Source organism: Typopeltis vanoorti, chromosome 5 (assembly GCF_054136105.1).
Source record: "Typopeltis vanoorti isolate ZY-2024b chromosome 5, IOZ_Tvanoo_1.0, whole genome shotgun sequence".
NCBI lineage: Eukaryota > Metazoa > Arthropoda > Arachnida > Uropygi > Thelyphonidae > Typopeltis > Typopeltis vanoorti.
In genome coordinates, this window is record NC_143553.1 from 104,003,294 (window position 1) to 104,018,578 (window position 15,285).

Here is a 15,285-nt window from a genome sequence, read left to right on the forward strand (position 1 = left end):
AAGTTGGAAATTACCCTCGTCAGAAGGGATATGATGATGATTTGTTGTATTAACTCAGAATTGGGATATGTTCATATTTATATACTGAATGAGATCCGAGAATTAGAACAAACAATTAAATTTATTAAATACGCAACCTGTTTCATCGGAGTGGCCGACTTCTTCAGGCATGAGAGAACATAGAAAGTAAATAAAAACACTATAAAGAAGCATTGAGTCACTATACCACCATCAACAAAACAACGTAGAAACACAAGACAACCCCAAAGGTTATATCTCCTTGCCATACATCAGCACGCTCTCCAAGAAACTACGAAGAATTTTGGGAAAGTTTAACATAAAAACGTGCTTCTCTACTCTTCCCAAATATGATCAAGTTTAAGCAAATACACACAAGCTCACAACCATCTACAATTCCCAGCTGTGTACAAAATCACATGTTACTTCCGAAAACCATACTATGGCCAAACGGAAAAATCCATCCTGCTACGTCTCAAAGAAGACCGAAGAGACATTGCTTACAAAAGAACCAGAGCTAGTGCCCTCTCAAGTTATGTCCTGTTTTCAGTAAACACAAATAATGAAGACTGCCAACATGAGATAAACTGGACAACAACTTCAAACCTTCATATATGCCACGACGAGGTAGAACGCTGCATAATCAAGTCTAGAGAAATTGTCATGAACCCTCTTCGTATAAACAGTAACCTCAGCTACAATTTACCGACTCATTCAGCTCTGCTGTCAGATATTGGCACAGTCGTGAAGCCACACATGTGCGCAGATGTCTAACAGTAGAACTTTAACATGGACTGTAGCTCCAGTTCAATGTTAACTGTGTTTTATAGTCAAATTTATAGTTTTATAGTGACTCAATGCTTCTTTATAGTGTTTTTATTTGCTTTAATTTAATTGTTTGTTCTAATTCTCGGATATAATAAATTTAGCTTAATCCTTTATCCAAGTGTTAGCAAACAAAGTTTGCGCCTGAAAGTATGTTCAGGACTGGGGTAAGGTGGTACAACACCAGGGCACTCCTCGCAAAGGTGGAGCAAGATACCAACACTCCTATCTCAGTATCTCCCATAATGCAAAACACATCTCCTTGCAGATATGTCTAATGCTATGCATTAAGGGAAGGGCCACAACCCAGACTAGTTTCGACCTTTATTGAGGTCTCTTCAGTGGGAGCCAGGCCCAAGTGGAGATACCAGGCAGAAGCATTAGCAGGTCATCTCTACCTATAGGAGTTGCCAAATGGTGTGCCACCCTTTTTTAATAAAAAGGGTGGCCCAAGTGGAGCCAGGCCCAAGTGGAGATACCAGGCAGAAGCATTAGCAGGTCATCTCTACCTATAGGAGTTGCCAAATGGTGTGCCACCCTTTTTTAATAAAAAGGGTGGCACACAATTTTAATAGGGAAGGGTATCTCCACTTGGGCCTGGCTCCCACTGAAGAGACCTCAATAAAGGTCAAAACTAGTGTCTGGGTTGTGGCCCTTCCCTTAATGCATAACATTAGACATATCCACAAGGAGATGTTTTGCATTATGGGAGATACTGAGATAGGAGAGTTGGTAGCTTGCTCCACCTTTGCGAGGAGTGCCCTGGTTTTGTACCACCTTACCCCAGTCCTGAAGATACTTTCAGGCGCAAACTTTGTTTGCTAACACTTGGATAAAGGATTAAACTAAATTTATTATACTCTAACCAAGTGAAAAATAAACTTCCAACATCTTTCTCTAAATCCAGAGTAATTTATTAAAAAAGGGTGGCACACCATTTGGCAACTCCTATAGGTAGAGATGACCTGCTAATGCTTCTGCCTGGTATCTCCACTTGGGCCTGGCTCCCGCTGAAGAGACCTCAATAAAGGTCGAAACTAGTGGGGGCTATTACGAGTTTGCTCTCTTAAGGTTTTTGCCTTAAGGGAGCAATTTGAGTCTCCGGGGAAAGTGTTCTCAGGCACGGCCCGCTGAGGGGTTTTGTCGGTGAATGCTTTTCTTTGGAATTTGAGCGGTTCTGCTCGGTGGTGGCATGTGGGTGGAAGGCCATCACTGAGTGGAGCCAACGCTGAGATGGACGGTCTTTCGCCCACGATTGAGTGGCCTAGGGATCGTCCGAATTTTTAGAGACGGCTTTACTTATTCATAAGGTCGAAACTAGTCTCGGTTGTGGCCCTTCCCTTAATGCATAACATTAGACATATCCGCAAGGAGATGTGTTTTGCATTATGGGAGATACTGAGATAGGAGTGTTGGTAGCTTGCTCCACCTTTGCAAGGAGTGTCCTGGTGTTGTACCACCTTACCCCACTCCTGAAGATACTTTCAGGCACAAACTGTGTTAGTTTGATAGCTTGCTCCACCTTTGCAAGGAGTGCCCTGGTGTTGTACCACCTTACCCCACTCCTGAAGATACTTTCAGGCACAAACTTTGTTTGCTCACACTTGGATAAAGGATTAAACTAAATTTATTATACTCTAATCAAGTGAAAAATAAACTTCCAACACCTAATTCTCGGATCTCAGTCAGTATATAAATATGAACATATCCCAATTCCGAGTTAATACAACAAATCATCATACATATATATATATATATATATATATATATATATATATATATATATATATACACACACACACATTAATGCGTTCTTTAAAATGGGTGCATTAATCGAACACTCAGTAATCGAATATAATAACCTATGTGAAAATGTATAATTCGTTCCTCAGATTTATTTTTTGACCTGTAATTTTTTTTATAAAAGATTAGGGTATGTCTCTGGGCCTAGTTAAAGGAAAACCATGAAGCTGAAAGACAATAAAACATATTCAGAATATAAATTTATTATTCTGCTTCTTAACAAAGAATTGTGCTAACGTGGTTTGGCGGGCATTCTGTTTCTTTTTATCGTACAACTGACAGTAAGGCCCTATTGCCTCTTCTGCAAATTTTACTGGTTCTCTCTTCACCGGGGTCAGTCTCTAAGCATTGCTGCTTAAAAACTTTGATTGTACGAAAACTATTTTCAAATTGTTTCTGTGAAACCTCTTAGGGCTTGTCAGTGATTAAATTTTCTTCATATTCTTCAGGATTTTCCCGCTGTGCATCGAAATTTAGCAGGTAGGTTGGAATCACTGAACTTCTCAGAATGAGATTTAATTAACTTAGGTTAATTTGAAAATTCTCTAAAATCAATTGCACAATGTGGAAGAATGTGCTTCCAAATGGCTTGCAGATTGCTGCATATATAGCAGTATAATTTCATTCGACTTTGTGACTTTATAACCAGGCTGAGATTTCTCTGATTTCGCTAGAAAAGTCTTGGAAGGCATTCTCTTCCAAAAAAAAAGGCTGGTTTCATCGACATTAAATATTTGTTGATCACAATTGTCTGCTTCTTACACAATTTTCTTCAAAATCTCTGGATATCTCCTTATCTGCACTTGCAGCTTCGACTGTGATTAGAACATTATGTAGACTGTTTCTCTTTTTGAAATGCTCAAATCATCCAGCGCTAACGTGGAATTCTTCTTCTCCTTTTCCATCATTGATAGCCCTTTCTTTCCAGGTTACAAAGAGACAATGCTTTTGATTTAATAAGGCCAGTGTATAGTGGGATCCATTTTTGGTTACAATCTTCAATCCATTTAAAAAGAAGTCTCTCTAATTCAATCATTATAATACTTTGATTTTTCAGTGTATGCATGATGAACTGCAAGCAGCCGTACCTTTCGCTTTGTATTCAGCAGTTGATTCACCCATTTTTGTGTTCTTGTCCTATCTTTGCTCTGGACTCGCCTTGTTCATTTTTCTTTATTATTTCAAGTTTTTCTTCCAATCAGATTACTTTTCAAATCATTTTCACACATCTGTTTTATGCTCACTAATTCTTTTACTCATGATTAAAGGTTAGGAAAATAATTTAAAATAAAAAAGTACAGAAAAGCATGAGATATGATCATCAAAATGCTATGTAAAGCAGCAGACATAAATTTTGGTGGTAAATTTGGAACATACCGTACATGGAAATAGTGTAGTATGCCATTAAAAAAATAACTCTGTAAAATGTTTCAAATCGGTAACTAAATTATTTCATCCTGGTGAGTTAATTTTTAAAATAGTTAGCCATAAAAAATGTATAGATCGAAAATTTTTAAAATCTGTGACATTTATTTTTAAGATTTATATATAGTGCACTAATTCGAATTTTAGAGGCTCACTAATCGAATTTGGGTATTGAAAAAAAATGATGCACTAATCGGGGGCGCATTAATCGAGGGATTGCTGTATATATATTGTTGTATATTCTAAAGGTTTTGTTGGTTTTTAATACAGCTTGTCAAATGAGAAAGAAGCATGTAGTGTACTGTGTCATCAGTAAGACTGGATTAGATTACATTCAACTGGAGAAATTCGTATACTAAAAAAAGAGATTAGGTGAAAAACAAACTCTATAGTACCTTATCTTTAATTGCAAAGCTTTAAATGAAGATCTATTGACCATTACATATAAACATGAGGCTAGAGAGAAAGCTAGCAGCCCAGTTGCAGAAGTCAGAAGAGATCATATGACGAGAGTTCAGACTTTTGTGTCATGCCTGATTAGATAACTTATCTTAAACGTCTGTTTGAGTTTCTCCAAACTTTTCCATGCATTTACCCAAGATCAGTGTCATAAACAAGAAGATTCTCCATTGATCTTTATATTAATTCTCCATTGACATTATATAAATCTTTTGGGTCATAATTAAACAGATTATTAAAGGCTGCGAGTTCAAATCCTGCCGTAGGCATGGATGTTTGTGATTGTCTGTGAAAATACTAATGGTGGATAGTAGATGGCATTGTAGATGATGTGGTTGGTGGATGAGGTTTGAGTGGTGGAGACGGAGAGTTGTAGAGTAGATTCCCTCCCTCGATGACTCTTTGGACTCCCTGAAGGTGTCAAATAATAATGGTGATGATTCTTGATCATCTTTGAGTTCTTGCTGAGGTAGTGTTAAATTTAGATCAAGCAATAATCCAACCAAGAAAATGAAACACAGAAATCATCCCCCTTGGCATTCTTAAAATGTCACACACCACAAATAGAATTTTCCATTATTCTAAAAAGAAATTGAAGTGAAAACAATATCATGATAATTCAATAATAATTTTTAGTTAGGATAAATGGGCTAATTTCAAAGCTGCAACCAATGGAATGAGGAGATTTTAAAAAGACTATACAGAACAAGAGCCAACTCTGGATCACCAAGTATTCAAAATAATCAGAAAAATCCTATTAGGACCAGATAACATTTGGCTATCCATACCAGATAAAATTCCTCTAATCTCTTTCTGGTGAAAATTCAAAGTGGACATGGAAAAGTAAGTTTGGTTAGCACTTTCTGTACCCTTTCTGATAATTGTATCATGATTACCAATGAAAGTTTCATGCTTTTGATCTTTTTAAAATCAGTTTGGATGTGTGATGATGTGTTTATAATTACTTCAAGCTTCAGTTATAAGCAGGAAAAAAAATACATCACAGCATGTTTGATTCTTCTCTTCAACACCCTTGGCAGCAGACTACTTTGAGCATCAAGGGTTTATAAAAGATGAAAATTTCAAGCAGAATAAAGAATAAATGTTTCCATATCTATAAGAATGTTTTCAGTGATGCATGAAGTACATATATTTAGATCAAGCAATAATCCAACCAAGAAAATGAAACACAGAAATCATCCCACTTGGCATTCTTAAAATGTTACACACCACAAGAACAGTTGTAGTTGTGCGAGTGTTCCTTCACAGGAGAAGAAATCAACATTGGGCGTTATCTGAATTGCCCAGAGGAGAAAGAATAATAACATACTCATTGGGATCATTGGTAAGGAAGAAATCCTTTAGATTATAGCAAATTCCTCAGCTCTCTACCAGCTGTATCAGCACAATATGAAAATAGAAGTCAGCTGGTTGATTATGAACATTAAAATCTCAGAAGAAGATTACATTTGTTTAGAAATTGGATTGAAAATGAACTATCTGAAGAAAGGAATCAAAGTTCAGAATGGTTGGTGTATTAAGATAGCTTATAGAGCAACAAATTAATTTGATAGAAAGAGGTGAACAGATTATTAGCTAAAGCAGATCTATAAAGAAGATTTGCTTCCCAGTTGGACATATTCTGATAATGGAGAGCATCCAAAAGATATTAGAGCAAACATGTGCATAAATTCCAACTTTTGAGATAAAGAGTCAGATGAATAGAATTTAAAGAAGATGAATGAGTTTCTGTTAGGAAAAGTAGATGTAGTTTAATAGATTACATATGAAACTGGACTGTATATTTGGTGTAAGACTTGACTATATACGTAAAAGAGTACATATATTTATGGTGTGGTTCCAGAAGGTTTGACAGCTTTGCCTATTTTTTTACCTAACTTTTCATGGGTGTTTAAGGACGTTGAAAGTGGGAAGGGTATGGAATTGTAAAGTCATGGATTCTTTGCTAAGTGATAGATATGAGAATTTCATCTATCTCTTCTACAAATTATGGCCTCAGCAGTGCCACCACATACTACTAGACTGCTTCCAGGTGCACCTGGCAAAATAAGCAGCAGGATTATTCCGTAGCTGACTTGGAAGCTTTCCAAAGTACAACATTAAGATACCTCTGCAAAAAAAAAAAAAAGAGATAAATGCTATGTATGTGTTTTCATGATATAACTTCAAAAACTTGACCATATACATATTGAAACTTTGTGATGTTAGGCCTTTCCTTAGAGGGACTACTTAGCAATACTGCCTGAACCAGCAAAGTATCCATGGGGGAAAAAAAGTACTCTAGGAGTTTGCTCAGTAGCCCAGATATAGAGTTTGGTCACTTTAAGCCAGCATGAAGTCTGCCACCTTGTGGTTCTTTGTACCATAGGGTGCATGCTCTTTCCTTTGAGAGGTGGATATCACACCTACGACCCTGCCTATATTCTTTCACTCCTGTACAAGCAGGGCTGGAGGTTTCCTCCATTAAGATTATTTATGTGGCCTGAGGGATAGATCTGGAACTACTAATAGTCCAAACAACTTGAAGGTATAGGCAGAGAATTTACCTCTGCCTATATTTTTTGATTATGCTACCCTGAACGTTAATTTTAGACTTCTATGATTGAGTCTAGTTAGGCTACACTTTGTGGTGCCTAACTAGATTCAATCATAGAAGTCTAAAAGAAAATACCATTACTAAGCAATTTCAATAGTATATCAGAACTTGTGGTTCATGTAGCCGTTCTCCAGCCAACAGCCTCTTGGCTGGAGAATGGATATCCTAACCACTTTACTAATAGGTCGGATTTAGGAATATGAAGTTCCCTACAAGGTTGGGCACTCCATATTACTATTATTATTATTATGTGACACCTCCAGGAAGTCAAAGATTCATTGACAGAGGGCACCTACTCTACAACTTTCTGTCTCCTCCACTCAAACTGCCAACTACACCAATGCCATCTACTGTCCACCACCACTAGTATTTTCACAGACAATCACAAACATCCATCCCCATGGCAGGATTTGAACCCGCAGCCTTTTAGCTGGAGAGCAGATATGCTAACCACTTGGCCAACCAGGCCAGCTTTGCTCTGCTTATAATAAGAATAATAAGCTTTTCTTATTATTCTGCTACTAAGTATAATTAATAAGTTTCTAATTATGAAACATTAAATATTAGTGTTATCATTTTGTATTCCACACATTATATCATTTTTAATTAACTAATATGAATTTTTCTGAATAGTTAATTTATACCTGGGGTACATAACTTGGAATCTTTTTATTGATTTGCTGTTTATGATCATTAAACTACTAACTTTACTCTGGTAAACTACTTAATCATCATTGTATTACTTTTGTTAATAGGTGCAACAGAAAATGATTATCCTGTGGATGAAGATTTTCATAAACTTGGAGTAGATGCAGAAAACCAAAGTACAAAATCTATAGAAAACAGTAGCAGTAATGAAGAAGATGAAGATGGAAACATGCCTGGCAGAATTGGCAATATTACATTTGTTAGCTGCTCAACTGGACATACAAGTGGTGCACCATCTCCAGAACCTTCAGAGAAAGGTATAAATAAGAGTAACTGCATTCATGTCCTCATTATGGTTGTTTTTGAAGTGTGCAGGATATATTATGATATTTTAAATGAGGCAGAGTTGATAAAGGACAGAACTTGGGTATGATGGTGGGCAAGGAGCTATTTTGTGTGTGTGTGGTGGGGGAACACATTGTGAGAATTGTAGACCAATACACTGCACTGTGGGAATGATGGTGAAGACTTGGACTACTGCCATATAAAAACAAAATAAATTATCTAATTTATTATATTGCTAATATGTTGCTGGATTCAGATCAGACTCTATGTAACACAAAAGCACTGTCATAGAACATAAGGCACAACACTTAAGCATTAGTAGAAACAATTTAAAATTGTAACTGAAAAAAGAAAAATAATTGCCTAGCAAGTACTCTTGGCTGAATATACAGGCAGCCTAGAGCTATAGGACAGAACATAATCTTAGAATAACTCTCTCCCAAATTCTGGGTAAATTAATTCAGGCATACTTGTTGTGGAAATGATGGCAAGGACTTTGACCATTGCCAGATAAAAACAAAATAAATTATCTAATATATATCATGTATTTATATAAAAATAATTATCTAATATATATATTGCTAATGTGTTGCTGGATTCAGACTAGACTCTTTGTAACACAAAAGCACTGTCACAGAACGTAAGGCATAACACTTTGATGCTGATGTTGAATTTCCTCTAGGCAGATGTTAATAGTTTTTCTGTGTGTCATAGTAAACCAAGTTGCTTGTCCAAGGAATTTCATCAGCTTCCCAAGGATTTTAGGCATGACATCCTACTCTGATCTCATTCTATCTTTTCCTTCATCAACCTTGACTTCTTCCTGCAGTCAGGTGGCATCGCAGTATCTTTTTTTCTTGAAAATAGTCTTAAATTGTCCAATCTTTCAGTTTATTCCATCCATGTTTTTCCTAGATTTTTTTTATCTGTTACTAAGTTAAAATTCAATTATATGCATGTTTCTGCACTTCTTTTTCTGCCCTAGAATATTTCTGTGTAGGAATTTTCATTTCTCTGTCTCTTTATTTCTCTTTATGGTGCCTAGTTCTTGCTTGAATTTTATGAACTCTTATTTTTGTATAGTTTTGAATTTGCTTCAAAAATATTATTGATATCTTTAAGAAATTTGATAGTTCTTTAAAAGCCATGAATTTTATTTTGACTGATGTTATTTCCATTCCAAGTTTTTTGGTGATTGTGTTTAAGGAAATATTGATTTTGGGAGCTCGTGTACATTTCTTACTGTAATTATTTAGTTATCTGCAAACAATAGGGTATTAGATGTGGTTCAGTTTACATGCTCATTTTATATATTTCTTCCATTTCTTTTACATTTAAAAGATTTTAAATGTAAAAGATTACATTCTGCAAACCTTTGTGCAACAAGAATTTTACATAAGTTGGAATTAACCCATCCTCACACATTAATCACACCTATTGCTTGTGTGTTTACAGTTTGTGTACACAGTAGTACAATAACATGTACTACTGTAAGTGTCAGATTATTTCTGTCAGTTTTATTCACAGGATGCACATATAGATTAATTTCAATATATAATTATTAATGCAAAATAATATAATAGTTTAAATAGTATGAGAAAATATAAAGAAGAAAAAGATTTTTCTATGGAAGCTTTTGAGCAATGTGCTCTAGATTCATTTACTTTAAAACCCAGTCTGGCTTAGATACATTGACGATGTTTTCGCTATCTGGTGTCATGGCTGCCAGACATTAGATACTTTCCTCAGCTACCTAAACAAACAACACAAATGCATACAATTCAGAATTGAAATTGAAAGTCAGAACACACTTTCTTTTCTAGATACACTTGTCACATGTCTTCCTTCTGGCAGTCTTTCCTTCACTGTTTACCGGAAGCCTACACATCTTCTACTCTTCTTCTTCTGCAGCTTGTCCCACTTAAGTGGGATTGCTGTTTGTAGTGAGTCTCCTCTATATCCTTCTGTCATGGGCTGTAACCACATCCAAGTTCTTCGTCCTTCTACTGGAAGTCTACACATACTGACCAATAAATACGCATAAACTCCTGCCACCACCCAACACATTTGAAGATCTGCTCCAGTGAACAAGCAATTAAAGATGAATTAAAAGTTATCAACAATACCTTCCTGAAAAATGGCTACAGCCAAAATACTATCAACAAAATTCTTCACACTTAAAAACAAAAATAAACTAGAAATTAAAGATGCCAAGAAATTATATAGTTGGTTTATTTAATCCTTTATCCAAGTATAAGTAAACAAAGTTTGCACCCAAAGTATCTTCAGGACTGGGACAACTCATGGTAAAGGTGGTATGACTTCACATCACTTGCCTTAGTATAGTACGCCCACAGATACAAGACCCTTCAACACATCTGTGCATGTCAAAGAAGGAGAATCCATTCCGATAATAGGATAATGAATCCGTATTGTGGGATGAGTTGTTTATTATCACACATCAGAAAATTAACTTCTCATTTATGATCATTGTAGTTTTTAAAGTGTAACTATTTTGCTTGTATAACAATTGGAAAATTTTACGTATAAAGCATGTGATTTCACATGTTGGTGACCAATTCGTACATTGCCTTATTTCTTTCTCCCCTTCAACATGAATTGACTCTCCTTGGCAGTCTGCCAACGATAGCTCTTGCTTTTGTGGTCGGACTATAACCAAGTGAAAAACTTCCAACAAAAAATAAACTAAATTACAATAAAACTGTAACCATTCCATGCAGAAGATACACGAGTGTCGGAAGCTAAGGAGATTGTTCAGGTAATCAGTGCTCACTTTGCTAAGATATATCAACCAGGTGTATGTAGCATGGTGCACAGTGCTACTGCTACTTTGGATGAAGAGTTAGAGGTTCATGAAAATGAGGTTGAAGAACTCTTGCATAACCTGGATAAGAATTTGTCAATAGTGACAGATGGAATATCAGCCCATTTGCTAAAGGAATGTTCAACTGAATTGGCTAGCCCTTTCACACATTTGTATAACTTGAGTCTCAGCTCAGGAATGGAAGGAATGTATGATAGTCCATTGCACAAGGGTGGTGCAAAAACAGATGTGTGTAACTATGACCTATTAGTAACTCTTGTGTAGTAGTGAAGATTTTACAGAAGTTGGTCAGAACTCGCATACAGAAATGGGTAGACAAGCATTTTATACTCTACAGGGAACAGCATGGGTTTACTAAAGGAAGGTCATGTTCTAGTAATTTGCTCAATTTTATAACAATGTTACGGCCGAGTTGGATAAAGGGAATGGATAATGAATATATGGTAATGTTGGATTTTTCTAAGGCATTTGATAGGATACCACATGATAGGCTGTTGTGTAAACTGGAGAATATGGGATTGGAATATAATCTATTGACTTGGATCAGGGGATGGTTGACAGACGTATCAAAAAGTGGTATACAGTGGGTGTGAATCTGCCAGATTTAAGGTAACCGGTGGTTTACCTCAGAGTCCAGTCCTTGGGCCATTATTGTTCAATCTGTACATTAATGACATCAAGCAGGGTCTATCATCAGATTTGCAATTGTTTGCTGATGATGCGAAGATAGGCATGGCAATCAGGGATACTACTGATATTCAGCAATTACAAAATGATTTGAATAGACTGGAAATCTGGGCAAACAAAAATAGCTGTCAGTTTAATGTTAGTAAGTGTAAAGTTATGCACTTTGGCATGATTAGAGTTCTAGCAGCATATTATATTAGCAGGGTTATGCTACAAGAAACTGAAGAGGCAAGGGATCTTGGTGTATTGGTGGATAAGAATTTAAAGTTCAAAGGTCACATAGCAAAAGTTGCAAATACAATTCAGAGGATAATTGCTGTGTTGAAGCGAACCTTGACATGTAAGGATAAGGAAGTAATTTTACCTCTTTATAAGACTTTGATAAGACCTCACCTGGATTTCTGTGTGCAGATTTGGTCTCCCGGGTTCCAGGCTGATAAAGAAGCGTGGAAAGAGTGCAAAGAAGAGTTACAAAGATTATATCAGGATTATGGGATTTAGATTATGAGGACAGATTGCAAGTATGTGGATTGCAGACTCTGGTTAACAGGAGAAAGAGGGATGATATGATAGAGGTCTATAAACTTTTGAATGGATGTTATAACATTTCAAATGATGAAATTTTTCATTATATGGAAGGCAAAGAGAAAATGCTGGGGCATCCACGGAAGTTAAGGTTGTTCCCAGGCAAGAAAGGGGTAAGAGCTAGGTTTTTCTTCCAGAGAGCAGTTAGTGAGTGGAATAATTTGCCCTTAGGGGTAGTGAGTGCTTCTAGTGTAAATGAATTTAAGAGAAGGTATGATAGCTGGGTGGGGTAATTTACAGCCTCCCTCGATGAGTCCTTGACTCCCTGAAGGTCTCAGATAATAATAATCAAAGGGATATCAGATAAAATAAACAGAATAGCACAGAAATACAACCTTAATGCCACCTTTAAACCGTCTGCAAAATTAAAGAACTTATTCAACTCATCCAAGAATCCACTTCTTCTGCTGGCCCACCCTGGAGTATACTGTATTCATTACACCTGTAATTTACCCCATATAAGTGAAACAGGAGGCACAATTCCTATCCAAAAAAAAAGGAACGTAAACAGCACATTAAATTTAATAACTATGGTAAATGTGGCCTTTCTGATCATGACGTGAATACTCTAGTCAGAATATTCGAAGAATAGTCAATTCTTTGATTTTCCAGTCATAGAATTGACTGAAAAGGCACCTGTTGTTACATCACACCAAAACATGGTATGAACGTACATTATGGAAAATTATGGTGACAATTACCGTGTTAGAGCAAAACTTTAGTTTAATATAATCCACAATGAACACTCGACGTTTCATCCTTCATATCAAGGTCATCATCATCTGGATCATACACATATATATATACAGAGAAACAATCTGCACTACAATCTACATGGTTTGCTAAAGTTACTGACCAACCATTACAACAATTATTGGCCTGACCTCGATCTAAAACAACAGTGGCATTCCCTTTGTCTGCTTTTGTGATTATAATGTCCTGGTTATTTTTTAGGGATTTGAGGGCCAGTTTTTCCATTTTGTTTAGGTTGCTGCTTAGTTTTTTGTTTGAAATTAGTATACAAGATATTTCCATACATATTTTGTCAGCTAGATTGGCGGGAAGGGATCTTAAACCTCTCTCGATATGATAAATGATATCAAGTTTGCTTACTGACCTTGGTGCAGTGATGTAGTTTAGACCTTTCTCCAGCAGTGAGAGTTCATCTCGGTTGATAACCAGTCCATGGTCCGATAGTGGTTGGTTACTCCTAACTTCGTTTCTGGGTGATTGTGATGTCGGTTTGTGATTGGCTGCTCCTTTCGTTATGGCATCCTGATTGTCTTGTACTTTCATGTTGTTGTAGTGCTTGAAACTTCATGATTAATTTTTCCTTGTTTTTGAGTAATAGGCTTGGCTGAGTCATCTGTGATCCTGTCTAAAATATCCCAGATTTCTGGATTAACCTAGCTGGATAGTTCTAATTTTAGTTGTAAAACTGTGGCTTGGGTAGATGCTAAGTTTTTTTGTGCCTCGTGGATCTGCTCCCTTAACATTGCTTTTTCCAACTGGACATAGATACGGAGCACTTTAGCTGATGTAAACGTCTTCTTCTTTAGTTTAACACGTTCGCTGCCACGCTACTTCGGCATAGTTTGTTCCCGTACGCCAAGCAATTTCACTTCTTCAAGGTCAGTACGGTAATCTCGTTGCCGGTGGTAAGCGTCATACGAGTATACTCGTAGCTGGCTTGTGCAGAGCATATACCATCAATGAGTATACACAGTTTTGCTGCTAGCTCCACAAGCCAAGCATTTTTACTTCTTCAAGGTCAGTACGGGTAATCTCATTGTCGGCGGTAAGCGTCATACAAGTATACTCGTAGCTGGCTTGTGTGGCTCATATACCGACTACAAGTATGCTCGTAGTTGGCAGCGAATGTATTAATGCAGTTGGGTATTAAGTTGCTGTCTCTACATCGTTTCAAAAAGGCTAGTCAGTTAATTAACATGGTAACGTTGTTACCACGTTAATTAATTGCTGCTTGTGGGTCACATCTCCATGGGTTATGATGACTCTTTCGTTTAAGGTTACACGGTGATCAGCATTCATATTTCCGAATTTAGGGACACAAAACAGTTAAAATGCGTTGAAATGATTATTTTACTTATTATTAATAAAATTATACTTGACGTTTCGACCCCTGTATTGAGGTCATCCTCAGAAGGATTCCATGTTTAGTCTCAAGTACAGAGTTTCTAGACTATGTAAAAAATAAATACAAAAAAATACATAATTAATAGAAAAAAATCCTAGCTTACCCACAATGTGAACATACTACAGATTTATGAAAATATTTCATGGGTAAGAACCACATTAAAAAGAAAAAAAAAAACTAAGGCACATATGCATGACAGGCTGTTTGTCTTGTGGAAGACTGCTGTTGGCTGATGTGCAAATAATGCCAGTGCATTAAGCCAAATTTTATAACTTGAAATTATAGCCTTTTCAATATAATTTTCATGTGTTTGAATTTATGTAAGTAAGAAGCTGTCTGTTTATAGATATTAAATAAGAGTGTCAACATTGGACATTCTAAATGAATTCCTCTGTTCACTGGTTTCCATCCAGTAATTTCTTAATTGTTCTTGTAGCTATTTGAGTGCTTTTGTTGGCCAAAAAACCTAGTTCTAACACCCTTGTTATCTGCAATCTTACTCAGTTTCCATGAGTAGCCCCTAGTTCTCCCACCACCAGACTTGTTCTAATTAATTTCCTCTGAATTAATCTTGTATAAACACCGCAGTAATTTGTATGTTTAAATCATATCATATCATGTACCTTTTCCACCTATCAACCAGTTTCTGTTACCCACAAATCTTCAACCTGTTCTCGTAAGGTTCATTCCATAGACCTGCTACCATCTTGGTCACTCGCCTCTGGATCTTTTCCACCTCCTGCTCATCACTAAGAAACCCTGGCACCCGGATCTGTGTGCAGTAGTCAAGATTGGGGGTCTTATCAAGGCTTGATAAAGATGGAAAAATAACCTTCTTTTCTCTGCTCATCAAAGTATCTTCAGTAAGCA

The 15,285-nt window shown here is 36.5% G+C and overlaps 1 protein-coding gene across 1 annotated transcript in view; it reads left to right on the forward strand.

Moving 5' to 3' along the window:
- Positions 1–15,285, forward strand: part of LOC150106702 (C-Jun-amino-terminal kinase-interacting protein 4-like) — a 713,212-nt gene that overhangs the window by 456,443 nt on the left and 241,484 nt on the right. The window contains 1 exon segment of the mRNA XM_090393457.1: positions 7,903–8,112. Within this exon segment, the coding sequence (XP_090249583.1) occupies positions 7,903–8,112 (210 nt within the window).